General features: G+C 42.3%; 1 protein-coding gene across 1 annotated transcript; it reads right to left on the bottom strand.

Moving 5' to 3' along the window:
- Positions 1 to 6,469: 6,469 nt before the first annotated feature.
- Positions 6,470 to 16,190, bottom strand: LOC134405684 (vomeronasal type-2 receptor 26-like). Its single transcript, XM_063136928.1, has 7 exons — positions 15,900 to 16,190; positions 13,621 to 14,575; positions 13,017 to 13,193; positions 12,875 to 12,908; positions 10,858 to 11,047; positions 7,841 to 7,967; positions 6,470 to 7,371 (listed from the first exon to the last, which is right to left on the bottom strand). Exons 1-7 carry the CDS (start codon positions 16,188 to 16,190, stop codon positions 6,470 to 6,472), a joined length of 2,676 nt encoding a protein of 891 aa, XP_062992998.1.

The following is a 16,190-nucleotide window of genomic DNA, read 5'->3' as shown; positions in this document are numbered from 1 at the left end:
GCTGCAAGCAGATTTTAATACAACATTACATCAGGTGTGAAACAGGTTGCATTAGGATTTGTCCATCTAACTAAATGAGAATCTTCCATCGGTACAATAAACATAATGTCCCATGAAGACAACATGAGATCTGAAGATGAAAAGTATCCATAGCAGGGTAGCAATGTGATCCGCCTGGATACCAATGTGCCACATACAAACCAAGATATTCCACTTCTCCAATTTTAATTTGAAGATATATAATTTTATATTTTCTGAATGGCAGCTGGGATCACTTCATAGCAAAATGGTAGCCCCCAGTTGCTGCCATCTTGTTTTCTCATTAATCCATTTGTAGGCTACTTGCCATTTCTGACCAACCAGGCCCAACCATGGCAGCCATTTTCAGTCTGTGGACCTCCAATTTTCATGTATGACCATAGGCTGAAATACTTGAAGCCCCATTGCTGCTTGTATGAGATGTTCATGTGGTAAAATCAGAACCAAACAACTATTTCAGCTTGGGAGCTCCCTGAAGCTACCACCCCATGTCCACTGACCTCAGAATAAGACCCACTGAACACTTACAGATTCACCTAGGAGTAAACATTTATACAAATAGCCTGTCGGTGTTCTGAAAATATCTATTTCCTAATATGGTTTGGTTTGCTGGTTTGTGATAAAAATATCTTGCCATTCTGAGCATTCCAGGTTTAGCATATGATACAAAGAAATACCTTAGTGGAGCCATACGCCACAGCTAGACTTAAGGTTTATCCTGGGATCATCCAGGGTTCACTCCTGCCTGAGCACTGGATCCCCTGTGTGTCACCTGGATGAACAGGTTTGACCCCTGGAAGATCCAGGGATAAATCTTAGGTCTAGCTATGGCCATAGTGTCAACATTGCCAGGGTACATTTCAATGCACTCCATTTAACTCCTCCAACCTCCCACACACTTCCTGTCCCATCAGTGAAGCATGGGAGACTCATCTACTTCTACTTCTGGTTCCCTCTCAGCTTCACACCAGCTTCTGTCTTACGCAGACCACCTTCCTTCCTATGTCTTCCCTTCCCATCTATTTGACTCTCTCTCTCTCTCTCTCTCTCATGGGCTTCCTGGTCAATAGGAAGAAATAAGAGCTTTCTGTGCAGAAGCACTTTAATTCAGAATATGGAAACATCCATCAATTTGAAGCATGAGAATTATAAAACATAGTGCTTGGTTCTAACTCCCCCTTTTTTCCCTTGAACATCATTTTTAAAATTTATTTCATCTTAGATTGATTTACATAGTAGTGAAATTAATGAATTAGTTGGTGTTGATTTTTCTTTCTTCTTTTTTAACATGCCATCATTTTCAAGAAATGTATAAATGTATAAACAACTCTTTATGTCTGCAGAGATCATGATTATTTGAAATATGAGTCCTATCCATGACTCCATGATAGCTATGTCTCTATCTTTCAAGTCCTTATATGGAAGAAAATATAGGGAAATAATATTTTACCTGCAGAATAGAAAAATAACATCTTGCAGCATGTCCAAAATTCAACTTCCAGCAACAGATGAGGACTTAAGGATTCATACAAAAAGAAGAAGGATTATCCCAATGGTAAGAACCTGATCTAATCCAGACTGCTGGATAGCTCTAATTATTATGGGAGCAGCAGTGGAAAATGAGTCTGCACAGTATCAAGGCTTAAATAAGAATGGAATACTAAAGAAAAAGGCAGAGTCCTACTAAAGAGAAGTACTGCATTTTTGAAGCTAAGAATTATCATCGCATGGAGTACAAAGATTCACAAGATGCAAGAAGGGAGAGAGAGAGAGAGAGAGAGAGAATGCTACTTACAAAGCATTTAATGTGGAAGAAGCTCAGAATAATCACTGCACTGAGTACAAAAGGCTTCATGAGAGGCAGGGAGAGGGAGAGGGGGAGGGGGTGGAGAGAGAGAGAGAGAGAGAGAGAGAGAGAGAGAGAGCTACTTACTAAGCATTGAATCCAGCAGAATCTGGGAATATCATAAACTCTAAAGGAATAAAGTTTGCAAGTGTCATGGATACAAATTCACCAATGATAATCTCATCTGAAGGAGTAGATGGGTTTCTCTGAACTCTGATCTTCCAGCCACATCTGGGGAAATTTGAACTCTTGCTGGAAGAGTAATGCAGCAACATCAGACAGAGTGCTAGGAAATCTTGGGCCGTGGACCAGATCGACCACTTCATGATCACTGACCACCACTGCAAACTGTGTCAGTCTTGGAAGAAGCAATAGAAAAGCTTGGATTGACAGATCTGTGCCAGCCTCAAGTTAACCTCCCAGAGTGCAATGGGCAGGAGTCATTATATGCTGAGTGTAGTATTTCACAGTAGAATTATGTTGTTCTTGGAATTGATTTTGCACATGGAGGCCTCTGACTACCCAAGGGGCTGCCAAAAGCAACAGGACTAATGACAGTAATTTTAATAATTAAAGGACAGATTGCCTGTTTTGCCAAAGTCCTGATGTCAGTGCGTGTTGTGCCATGTGTGCCATGTCCATCTTGGGACAAAAATATATTTGGAGGAAGTAGCCTCTTGGGAGCTTTGGCCTGACTTTCTGAACAGCTTTTGATTGGTCTAGAACAAGTTAGAAGGAAGAGAATATCTAATATCCAGTTTACAGTCCCACTCATAGATCTTTTTAATTGGAAAGACTGTCAATTTGATCTGGAATATTCCCTACACAGGGCTACCATTGTACCTAGTTCGGAAACTTCAACTAGTTCAAAATATGGCAGCCAGGTTGGTCACTAATACATCTAGGGGTGAGCATATTACCCCAACATTAAAATCACTCCACTGGCTGCCAATTAGTTTCCGGGCAAGGTACAAAGTGTTGGTCATTACCTTTAAAGCCCTAAATGGTTTGGGTCCAGGTTACCTGCGGGATCGCCTTCTCCCATACAGTCCGCCCCGCACACTCAGGTCCTCTGGGGAGAACTTACTTCAGTCATCTAAAACTAGGCTGACATCAGAGGAGCTTTTCTTCTGTCACCCCTGGATTATGGAACAGCCTGCCAGAGGAGATTCGTAATATTAACTCTCTCTGTGTTTTTAAGGCAGCTTTCAAGACTAGCCTTTTCCGGCAGGCCTACCCAGATTAATGTAAAATCAAGAATTTTAAAGATGTGTTGATTCCTGTACTAATGCCAGGTGAAGACCTTTTTATTCTCCCAGTATTTAAACAGTCTATAAATTAATTTTAACTTTGCTGTTCTAAATTTGTATTTTAAATTTGTATTTTTGCACTGCTGCTGTTTTTATCTTGGTTGTGCTTTTATATTGTATTTTATATTATGGTTTTATACTGTCGTTTTATACTTTGAATTGTCAGAGAGCTTTAGCTATTGGGAGGTATAGAAACGCAATAAATAAATAAATAAATAAATAAATAAGTAAATAAATAAATAAAAAAAATAAACTTTGATTTCCTATCTTACATTTTGTAGCAAACTCACCTGATCTTATCAGGCTTGAAATAGATTCTACAAAGGAGCTGGAAGAAAATAAAATTCCTTAGAACAGTATAGGGCACCTTTGAGCATTCCAGGGGACATTTTCACCCCATGGACCAACCCCCACAGCTTTGCTTTTGTAGTATTTTTGGTTAATTCTCCTATGGTGTTGTTGGTGTTGTTGATTTGTGGAGCTTGCAACTACCTCCATGGCTGAAGTTTCCAGCAATCACAACTTGAATAATGAGTGATGTGAGTTTTTCCTGATGTCTAGCTGGAAGCTGGCTTCCTGTATGTTGAGACCATTATTCTTGTCCTGCACTCAGATGATTGAGAAGAGATCCTGGCCCTCCTCTGTGTGACAACCTTTCAAGAATTTGAAGACTGCTATCATGTCTCCCCTCAGTCTTCTCTTCCCAAGGATAAACATGCCCAGTTCTTTCGGTCTCTCCTCACAAGGCTTTGTTCCCAGACCCCTGATAATTCTCGTTGCCCTCCTCTGAACCCCCTCCAGCTTGTCTGCATCCTTCCTGAAGTGTGGTGCCCAGAACTAGATGCAGTACTCAAGAATATGCCTAACCAGTGCTGAATAGAGGGGAACCTATACTTCACATGATTTGGAAGCTATACAAGCTTGTAGATATTCAGGATGTTGTCCATCTAGATGGAGTTCTGGGAGGTCAGCCCCGCAATGTCAGCCATTATTTTCCTTTCCATTACACATTTCAATTAGTGTGATTCCATTGTCCTTGGAAGAGACAATCCAGATTTAACACCATTTCAGGAGTGGGGGTGGCCCAATCGTTACAGAATGGAACAATGTGGACAACAATACATCATCATGAAGCTCCAATGGCATCATTAGGGTTGGTGGGAGAAGATAGCTGGTAACATGACTGGTTAGCATTTTCAATGGTTAGCAAGTTTCAAACATTTTATGGGCTCATCTTAAATAAAGGCAAAAAAAGGAAAAGAATTTGAACACTACCACACAAACTCACCAAAAATGCTCCCTTCATTTTCATAGGACCCAACAGCAACGGGAATTGTATGTGTATATATGGAGGGAGTGTTTTAGTTATTTATTTATTTTATCCCACACCTCAGCCAAAAAGGCTCCCAGAGCAGCTTACAATCAATCAGTAATACATGGAAAGGTAATACATCAAGTGAAACATCTTTTCAAGACACCAGTGATACAATTCCATTTCTTTCTAGCTGTTTTTTTATTATTATTATTATTATGTGGTCACAGACCCAATAGAAACAATACCAACAATCATTAATTTAAAACCATAAAATCACAGTCATTTGTTCATTATACAAACAGGCTAAAAGAGTTATTTAAAACATACACATATTTAAAATATATAGGCATAGTTAGTAAAATTGGGAAAGTGGGTTCCATGTTGCAGGTTGGGAATCCGAGGTGGGTTATGGGTCTGGACCAGTTGAAGACCACTTGCACATGAACTATTCTGGCCCCTGACCATTGAAGGCAGGAGCATCAAATCTCTTTCACCCTGAGCACGGAGTTACATACATACATACATACATACGTTTTATTATGTGGTCACAGACCCAATAGAAACTATACCAACAATCATTAATTTAAAACCATAAAATCACAGTCATTTGTTCATTATATGAACAGGCAAAAAGAGTTATTTAAAACATACACATATTTAAAATATATAGGCATAGTTAGAACACCTGGTACAAAAGATAAGCAACAGCAGCATGGATAGAAGTTACAATTAAGATGAGATCAATTTGCGATTCCTTTGTATGGAGAGGAGGAACTTAGCCACTAACTCTGTTGTTAACGTGTTTGTACCTGCCAGAAAATATTCCAAATACTGTTTGGGTGTCCTTCCAGGGCATTTTCTCATAAGAGGGCCAAGAAATCTATTTCTCTCCTCCCTGTGGAAGCTACATTGGGGAAAAAACATGGTCTAGTGTTTCGACTGCTTTGTCACCACAGGGACACAAGCGGTCCTCATATGGGATGCCCTGATAATGCCCTTCCAAGATTGCAGAAGTAAGGCAGTTAAATCTATCCCTTGTAAAAGCATGTCGGTACTTGGGGATGGTCAAATAGTCCAGATATCTAGTATATCTGGGAAATTCAAAAATTAGACCAGAGTGTATTAGAGAGCAGTTCTTTCTTTCTTTCTTTTCTTTTCTTTTTTTTTCCTTTTTCTTTTCTTTTCTCTTTTTTTTTTTTTTTGCCTTATTTATTTATTTATTTATTTATCATACTTATACCCCGCTCCTTAGCCAAAAAAGGTTCTCGGAGCGGCTTACACTTAGCAAAAAAGACAGTCCCTGCCCTCAGGCTTACAATCTAATAAAGACATGACACACAAGGAAAAGGAGTCAAGGAGGGAGGGAGGGAGGGGAGAGAAAGAAAGAAAGAGAGAGAGAGAGAGAGAGAGAGAGAGAGAGAGAGAGAGAGAGAGAGTCCAGCAGGAGCAGGCCCCGATGTTACTTCTGCCTGCTCCTGTCCCCTCGGTCCTTCTTCTTCCCCACAGGGCCAAGATGGCAGTTTGCCCTGGGGGGGGGGAAGAGTCCAGCAGGAGCAGGCCCCGATGTTACTTCTGCCTGCTCCTGTCCCCTCGGTCCTTCTTCTTCCCCACAGGGCCAAGATGGCAGTTTGCCCTGTGGGGGGGGGGGGGGGAAGAGTCCAGCAGGAGCAGGCCCCGATGTTACTTCTGCCTGCTCCTGTCCCCTCGGTCCTTCTTCTTCCCCACAGGGCCAAGATGGCAGTTTGCCCTGTGGGGGGGGGGGAAGAGTCCAGCAGGAGCAGGCCCCGATGTTACTTCTGCCTGCTCCTGTCCCCTCGGTCCTTCTTCTTCCCCACAGGGCCAAGATGGCAGTTTGCCCTGTGGGGGGGGGGGGAAGAGTCCAGCAGGAGCAGGCCTTGCTCTTTCTCTCTCTTTCAGTGAATGCACAGAGGAGGAGGTTTCTTCTTTCCCATATTGGGTCTACATTTTTTTTCTTACTAATTGATCTTTGGTGTTCAACTCAGGCCTGCATAAAATAATATAACACTTAGGGAGGAAGATACACCCCAATAAGCCAGCACTAGAAGCCAAGATAGAGAAGACCTCCACAGCCAACATGTATTTCCCTTTGGTGCTCAGGTACGTTGGCACAAAAGATACCCAAACACTGCAGAAGACCAACATACTGAAAGTGATCAGCTTGGCTTCATTGAAAGTATCAGGCAACTTCCTAGCAAAGAAAGCCACAGTGAAGCTGATGATGGCCAAAAGCCCCATGTAGCCCAGGATTATGTAGAACATGAGGACAGAACCTTCATTGCATTGAACTATGATTGTGTCAACCTGGGAGTGCATGTCAAACTCTGGGAAGGGGGGCGAAGTCATCAGCCACACAGCACAGATGCCAATTTGAATCAAGGAAGAGAGAATGATGACTGATACAGCCAGTCTCTTCCCAATCCATTTCCTCATCCTGTTCCCCGGCTTTGTGGCCATGAAGGCCAAAACCACAGTGATGGTCTTTGCTAAAACACAAGCAACAGCGATGGAGAAGATGATGCCAAACACGGTTTGCCTCAGCAGGCAGGTCACCTTCCCAGGCCAACCGACAAACATGAAGGAGCAGAGAAAGCAGAGCACCAGAGATGAGAGCAGGGAACATGTGATGCTCCAGTTGTTGGCTTTGACTATGGGAGTATTGTGGTGCTGAATGAAGATCCACATCACAACCACTGTGATCATAGCAAGGAAAAGTCCAAAGGAAATCAGAACTGCTCCCAAGGGCTCCTCGAATGCTAGGTAAGTTATTCCTTTGGGAATGCATTTGTCCTGGTTCTTGTTTGGATGTTGATCTTCTGGGCATGTCTCACAGTGGCCAGCATCTGAAAGAAATGAGCAAAGACAAAGGCCGTAGCTAGACCTAAGGTTTATCCCAGGATTGTCCTGGGGTCAAACCTGTTCATCTAAGTGCCACACAGGGCATCCAGCACTCAGGCAGGGACGAACCCGGGATGATCCTGGGATAAACCTTAGGACTAGCTACGGCCAAAGTAGTTTCAGAGTTAGCAAATGTTCCCTGTATTAGCTAAGAATATTTTAACTTGAGCTTGTGATGCCTGCTCATGTGATGTTATGTATTTTACGGGTTGGTGTATATTTATGGTAATGATCCCTAGGGGAGGGGTATGACATATAACACATACATTTCTTCTGCATCAGTGTTGGTTGTTCTGCTAGCATTTGTTTTACCTATTCCTGCTCATGGTCAAAGCATTCATTTATTTGTCTTTAGAGAAAATTGATAGGGTTTAAAATATACCTGAATTTGAAACTTCAGAATCCTTCACTTACCAATCTGGATTGAAATCCTCCCCTGGGGGCACTCAAGGCAATCGTAGCAACACACTTGCTTCCCCGGCTGGACGAACATGCTCTGTCCAGGGTGGCAGCTCTTGACACAGGTGGAACTGGGCAGTATCTAATGAAGGACATTTTGGATGGAAATGAGCTAATTCTTTCTCACTGTTGTAAATTTAAGCCACATCTTTTTTTTTCAATAAAACATACTGAAAATATGTTAAGAACTAGGTCTGTGCATGGACCCCCCGATCCACCCCAGATCCTAATCCGCAACTTCCAGATCGGGTCCACTCTGCTCTACATCGATCCGCCTATGGTGCACTCCACTCCACTGCAGAGCAAAGGATCAGGATCAGAGTTCTGTTTTTCCCCCATAGACTTGCATTGAAATTTGAAAGCCTATAACTTTTTTTCTGTTAATGTTAGAAACCTCAAAATTGGCACCATGAGAGCGTATCCATGTATCCACTTTCATGCCCAGATTGAAGCAAATCTAAGCCTCCACTGATTTGGGGGGAATTTTCAAAAATCCTACACCCCATTTTCAGAAATGGGATTTACTCTGACATTTTTACAGATACAATCTTGAAAATGGGCACCCTCACAGATGCCACCTAGATCCACATTCATGGCAAGTTTCAAGCAAATCTGAGCATGCCCTGATTTTTGTTTTTGTTTTAAGCATCACCCCCTAACCCCAATTCACACTCCTTTTGAGAACTCTGTCAGTTTTCATGTTAGGAATCTCAAAATTGCCAGCCTGAGAGCTTATCCATGTATCCATATTCTTGCCCAGTTTGAAGCAAATTCGAGCCTCCAGTGATTTTGGGGGGGATTTTGAAAATCCCCCACCACATTTTCAGAAATGCGTTAGAAAGCAAAGGACAGTACTTGCCCATAGGGAAAACAAACTTGCCCATAGGGATCCATTGCAAAGCGCTTGCCCATTGCAATCTGTAGGACAATATCTCCGTCATTTTTCCACATACAGATGTATTTATTATTTGGGGAAATGGGGAAAGTGTGTATTGTGCTTTGTCCATACTTTATTTGAATGCTCAAACTTTATTTGCTTTTTGCACTTAACAAGCAGTGCACAGCAAAGCCAGTCACAGCCCCAACAAACACAGAGAGAGAGAGAGAGTGAGAGAGAGAAATAGAGAGAGAAAGAGAGGATAGATTGGGAAGGGAAAGGGTTGTGGGTGGGAAACAACAAACAAATGAAGGATTATGAATTTATATAAAGCAATAAGTCAAAACAGAACAAAGGAAAGTTAAGCAAACAAACAAACACACACCCCAAGCAAACGCAGCTACAACTAACCCTCCAGAGAAAGGAAACTGTCTCTGGCTCCCTCTGGCTTAGTCCCACCCCCCTCCAGCATTGGGATGGGAGGGTGTTTCACATTATCATCACGATAAGGACTTGCATCTGTCAATCAAAGGAGAAAACAAGAGCTTCCATTCTCCTACTTTTAGCCAATCTAAAGAAATTAATAGCAAGCAAACCCCACGGCGAAAAATTCTAAAAATCGACACAAATGACCCCAAATCATCACTCTCTAAGCACAGTAAGTTGCTTTTTAAGTAGCTTAAAAAACAAAGAAGTTATATGCATGTTTTTGCCCAATGCAATCCTATGGGGAAAAATCCAAGATGGTGGACGGAGCTCCAAAAAGACATGGAGCTCCGCGTAATGGTCAATTCACTCTGTGATGCTCCGCTGCCCTCAATCTGCTCCGCCTCCACCTTAAATGGAGGTGAAGCACCCCGATCCACTACTGCTTCTCCAACCCAAAATGCAGCGGAGCACAGCCCTATTAAGAACTCAGGAGAATATCAGATCAGCAGCTTGTTTTAGTGCAAAGCCAGTAGTCCATCAGAAGTGTCCTGTGCCCCATCATGATGTTGTGTCTTGCTGCCATTTTGCCACTCGTTACTTGTCCATTTCCTCAAATGGGCGAAAGCAAAGATATTTAGTTCCCAGTTGCTTCCCTCCACTCTCCTTTGGGCTGGTGGTGAGGACTGGATGAACTAGACTCAATCTCCACTACCACCAAGATCTGCCTTCCATAATGCGGGTTTCTTCAGATGTTTTGGCCAACAACTCCCATCAGCCCCGCCAGCCCAGCCAATGATTAGGGATAATGGGAGATGAAGGGATAACCAGAATTGAACGCCAAAATGGAATGAAAATGGCCCCGTTCAGAAGACACCTTAAAGCATGCCTTTAAACACTGTGAATAATGGTGGGGGGTTTTCATTATTCACTGTGGTTAAAGCCATGGTTTAAGGAGTCTTCTGAACAGGGCAAATGTAAAGTTTGTGAAAATGTCATAGTTAGATAAGTTGGTTAGACAGATCAATGTCTTGTGTGTGTGTGTGGATAGAGATAGATAGATAGATAGATAGATAGATAGATAGATAGATGATAGATATGCCAAAAACAAACCCTAAGGTCCAAATGTTGGAATGAGTTGCCAGTATAGAGATCATAGAACCATAGAATCATAGAATAGTAGAGTTGGAAGGGGCCTATAAGGCCATCGAGTCCAACCCCCTGCTCAATGCAGGAATCCACCCTAAACCATACCTGAAAGATGGTTGTCCAGATGCCTCGTGAATGCCTCTAGTGTAGGAGAGCCCACAACCTCCCTACGTAACTGGTTCCATTAAGATTGTTCATATAGATGACTCATTTATCAGAGTGAAATATAAAGTGCTGGAGGATATTACATTTTTTTTAACCACTTGCAACCTCATTAAGATGCTAGTTACCTCTACTGTAATTTGTCAAACAAGAGAAGCAGCAAACCTTTCTGTCTATCTTGATCCTGATTGTGCATTTGGTTTCTCTTCCTACTGGGGTGGAAATAGTATGGAGAAGCTGAAAAATTAATGTCTATCATATTGGGCTTATCCAGGTTATGCTGCTAAAACCAATATCAACCAACCCTGAAAACAATATCCAATGTATGTGCATAAAAAGCAAGCATGACCATTCCCACCTGATTAAATTTGTGGTTCCACACAATGGTGCTTCCATTAATGATGAACTCTTTCCCTGCAGGAGCCTGAGGGTCCATGCTTCCAACTTGTCTTCTCTGGAAGGATTCATTGGGGAAGGTCACCAAGTTGATGAGATCATATCCTCCTGCCAGGTCCCCATTATCATCGAAAAATATTTCTTCACCAGCACTATTGTTAAAATGGATGTTTCTCAGAAACCAGTGAAGCTAAAATGAAAAGGGGTTTTATTTATTTATTTATTTATTTATTTATTTATTTAAAATGATGTCAAACTGTGAAGGACTGGTTAAGGTCATCTCTATGCAAAGCAGTGACATTCAGAGTTTCAATACATATTAGCAACTGCCTCATTAATGTCAGAATTTATTTTAGTTGTTTCATTTTGGTCAAAATCAGAAATACGTAACATACAGAGACTATGGTCTCATCTACACCATGCAGGATATTGCACTATGAAAGTGGTATGAAACTGGTATATAAAAGGCAGGAGCCACACCACTGCTTTATAGCAGCATTGAAGTGCATTGACAACTGTTGGGGCCCATTGACATATACCATATACCGCTTTCATACCCCTATATCCAGCTTGGTGTGGCTCCTGCCTTTTATATACCACTTTCATAACACAATATCCTGCTTAGTGTAGATAAGTCCCCAGTTTCAGATGAATCCTATAAATTTCCAAATATTTAGTCATTTCTTCTTATCATTTATGTAAATCATTCACTGAAATGAATGAAAGAATAAACAAATGAATGAAAGAATAAACAATTTTTATTGTGTGGGTAATTGCTGATCCTAAAATACACTCAGTACTGTTTGCATTCTTTAGATTTTACTGACAGAAAGCTACTAAACACAAGATAATTGTAGAGAGAAGTGGTATCTTGGTTCCAGTTAACAGAATATAGAACAAACACATCTTTTATCACCATCGAGAACATGAAATGGAACCCTGACATCTGTGCAAATTTCTGTTTATTTAAGGTCAGTGTTCTGAGGCTGGAATGTTTTCCTACTTGTTTTTGAATATTAACTTTTTTATGTCAGATATGTATCTATGTATTATTTTGCATAGATATCAGCATCTTTTCTGTATGAAGAATGCAGAAGGTCAGCGTTGACAGAAGACATCAAGTCAATGTAATTCTGATATTATGGGTGAAATTCTTAGGTCCTGTAATAGTGTTTCCAGAGTTGGTAGGGGGACAGTGCTGGCATCTGGATTTATTTTGTTTTGATGTGGCCTGTTGTTGCTAGTGAGTAGCTATTTGAGTTTAGGAAGATGGGTTTTTTTCTGCAACAGACTTACACAGCTACAGGTATGAAAGTGTTAATGTCTTGTATGTCAGTAAATCCACAGGCTAGGTGGTCTCCTTCATTTATTTTAACATTCCTATTGTTTTTCTGTCTAGAACAGCAGTGGGCATCTTCAGGAATTCCAGGGGCAATTTTCACCCCACTTTTATCCCCAACACCTCAAATGCTGCCATATATGAATAAATGAATGAATGAATGAATGAATGAATGAATGAATGAATGAATGAAATGGTATCTGGAGAAGCTGAAGAGCAACAAAAGTCAAGTGCTTTTGGTGCTCTGTAGTAACTATGGAGCACTAGAAGAGTAAAAACAGCTTCAAAATACAATTGGGGGGGGGGGTCAGCCGAGGGAAGCAGGATCCACATTCGCTGCATGGGACAAATGTTGTCCATACTTTGTCAAGATTAAATAAGGGCAAACAAATCCATCATGACCCAACTGTGAAGAAATTATTTCCTTTCAAAAATAGCAATGATTTAGGCAGGTTATGGTGGAGATTAGTACTAGGGTTATGGCGGAGATTTGTACTAGTGGGCTGATTTGGCCTGCCTCAGCCTGAATCAGGTTTGGGACCAGATTGGGCCACCTCAACCCAAAGCAGCCATACTGCTTCAGGCAGTTTTGGCCCAGTGAATAACCGTCGCCCTCAGCCCACTCACCCACGAGACTTACCTGAGGTCTCCACCCAAGCCACTCAGCTTCCTCTCTGGGAGTGCCATAGATTTAGTGTTGTAAACTACAACAGCTGGAAATAGACACTCACTCGCCCTCCCCTCTCGGCCACTGCCCCCACCTGACCTATCACAGGACTTACCTGAGGCCTCCATGCATGCTAGTGAGATGTCCAGCGTCCTCTCCAGCCTGCCATAGTTTGCAACACTAATCAGAGAGGAGGCCTTCATGGCACAGGAGGCCGGGCGGCTCACCAGCGTGCATGGAGGCCTCAGGTAAATCATGTGGGTTGATGGACGGGTGAGTTGGGAGGTAGCAGCTGGGAGGAAGGGGAGTCCAACGGGGGTGTCAGCCTCATGCCACATGCACCTGGGAAACCACAGGAGTCACTACTGCTTCAGATTCTGAACTGAATCTGAAATGAGGCAGCCCAGGACCAAGGTACCCCGAGTTGAATCAGGCCCACCTTGGAAGCTCCCAATCAGCCTCTGAGTCAAATGGGGGTGGGGGAGTGCACAGCCCTAGTTTGTACTATTATGGGATGCTGAGGAGTAGATGGAGATCATTTTTTCACCTCTCTTCTAATAGTAGTAATCAGGGTCACCCAGTATAATTCATCATCAGTAAATTCAGGATGAGCTAAAGGAAGTCCTATTTCAAAGGTGTGGCTCCCTGTCTGTTCATGTACAAGACAGAAGGAGAGAATTTCATTTTCTGTTGTGTTCTCAGAAAATAAGTTTGCTAACTTGGTTTTCTATAATATGCTGTGGATTTATTCATGACTTTCCTTTTCTTGTAATTTTGGTTAATCCTCCTAAAGTATTTGATAATATTTTGTGACTTGACTCCTGGAGCTACAACTACCTGCCATGGCTGAATATTCCTGAGGTTCCATGCTTTCTGTTTGATTCTTGATGAAGACATTGCATGGAGAGCATGTGCTATAGCATAGACAGCATTGTAGATGCTGTAGCTCTGGCCAGACATCCCCATTTCAAACACAGTTCCTGGAAGGCTCCTCAGCCTCTCCATCCCTGTGCAGTTTCCCTTCTTTGGGATGTAGAGGTTATACATAGGGAAGGAACAGAGAAATGCACTAGACCAGAATTCATGGATCAAAAAGAAAGTAGTCTCGAGAGGATTGATCATCTCAACAAAATCTTGAAATCCTGGCACTACATTTGAATGTAATCTGAATGATAAGGTGCCATTGAAGGATTTAATGGTGAATTTCCTCCCAGTTACTAACGCTGTAAAATCCCATTCAGCTGTTGTGATCCACACCCTCTCTACTGGGTACGTATAAGCAATTTCCATGGAGTACAAAACTATTCGTAAAGCTTCCAATGACTGACTGTCCCCATACACAAGAATTACATTGATTTCAGTCAAGGTGATAGTTGATTGTATTGGTCTCAGTTTTTCTTGAAGTATTTCCATTGGTAAAAATGTTGTCACAAGCAGGGCGATCTGTGCCCAGGCAATGCAAATGTTATTGCGCTCAAGCCTTGGTCTCAGTTTCCGAAGGAAGGTTTCTCCTCTGTCATCCTCTGACACCATGAGGCCAATCCAGTTCCATCCAAAATGCTTGAGGAGCTCAACAATCCCATCATACTGAGGATCTTCATTTGGGGTCATTCGATAGAAAGACGGGAATTGAATTTTGTCCCTCAGCACTGGATCAGATGAGCCATAGCTGAGCTAATGAGAAAAAATATGGTACCTTCAGGACTGAGAAATTATTTCATTGTTCTTTCCCAGAAATGCCTCCATCCAAACATCTACCAAGCTCAACATTTTCATCTCTTTCAATATTATCTTACATTTTGGCACATAACAGTCCAATATAATATTTCCTAGTAAATTCAGCTGGTATTATCAGTACTCAGGTTGGGAGTAGATTCTAAGCAGGATGAAGAAGAAAATATCACAGTTTACAGCCCTGTCATGCAGCAACCCCAAACTTGATTGGCCCGGTTCACATGGCACGCTAAACCATATTGCTTAACCACAAAGTGGTTGAGGGAATCCTTAGCCATGGTTTAGTGTGTTGTCTGACACACGTTTTGGCTAAGATTTTGGTCCATTAACCACATTGCGGTTAGGCTCACTAACCACATTCTGCAACGTGGCTAGTGGCATTAACCATGGCTAAAAGTGTCGTCTGACATGTGTATGTGGTTAACAGGCCAAAATCATAGAGCCCGAAGTATAGAGCAGCCAAAATTGCCGCCAGCTGCTCTGTACTGAGGGCTCCATGCCTGTGGGAGGTGTGCTTGGGGCAGGGCATGGGTTTAAATTCAAAGTGCCCATCAGGGGTGGCTGGGCTGGTAGGAGGGCGCGGCTTTTTTTTAAAAAAAAAACTCACTCCTGCGCTGCTGTCTCTCCCAAAAATCCATTCAAAATGGTGGACGCAACATGCTCTATGCTCCAGGCATGTCGCACATCATGTGTAGAATGAGGGGGGTGGGCACAGGATCCACCCCCTCATTCTACTCGTGGCGTGCGATGTGCCTGGAGAGTGCAGGAGCGCTCCTCCACAGGAGTGAGTAGTTTTTTTTATTAAAAAAAAAAACCCTCCACCCAGCCCAGCCACCCCTCCCATGGCCACTTTAAAAAAAAAACACTTCCTCCACGCCAGCCCAGCCACGCACCTCCGACGGGCATGAAGCCCACAGTACAGAGCAGCCGCAGCAATTTTGGCCACTCTATACTTCGGGCTTTATGATTTCTGCCCGCTGGAGGACTTGCTGCATTAACCCTTTTATAGTTAAGGAAAATTTAACCACAGAAGGGTTAATAGTGTCCTCTCCACCCGTTTTGCATGTGGTTAGCGTAATCACAGCTAGCCATGGTTACATTAACCACAAAACCCAAAGTGTCATCTGAATCGGCCCAATATGTAGATTCTTAATCCAGCAATCATTATAGGTACCTAGTGGCATTGCAGCCAAAAAACAGTTTAGTCAGGTGAGCAAAGACTTTTTTCCTTACCAATTTTAACAGGTTAATTCTAAAGACATACCTGTGGTTGCTTGTATGCATTCAAGATGTTGGCCATCTGGATGGAGTTTTGGGAGGTGAGCCCTCCAATGAGAGCCATTACTTTCTTTTTCTCAACACAGTGATAATTGGTGTGACTCCCTTGCCCTGGAAAGAGAAAATCCAGAGTGGCCCAAGAGCATCGCCTTGAATTAAATGCATTGTCATAAACTGCGGATCCTAGTGTGGTATTGGATAACAATCCATCATTCTTGTTAATCTCGTGAACAGCAAAAAGGAAGGCCAGGACATACTGGTAGTTTTTAGGGATCAT

This window comes from Elgaria multicarinata, chromosome 11 (genome assembly GCF_023053635.1).
Source record: "Elgaria multicarinata webbii isolate HBS135686 ecotype San Diego chromosome 11, rElgMul1.1.pri, whole genome shotgun sequence".
In the NCBI taxonomy this organism is placed as follows: Eukaryota; Metazoa; Chordata; class Lepidosauria; order Squamata; family Anguidae; genus Elgaria; species Elgaria multicarinata.
Note: the sequence above shows the minus strand (reverse complement) of the source record. Positions and strands in the feature narration are given on the sequence as shown.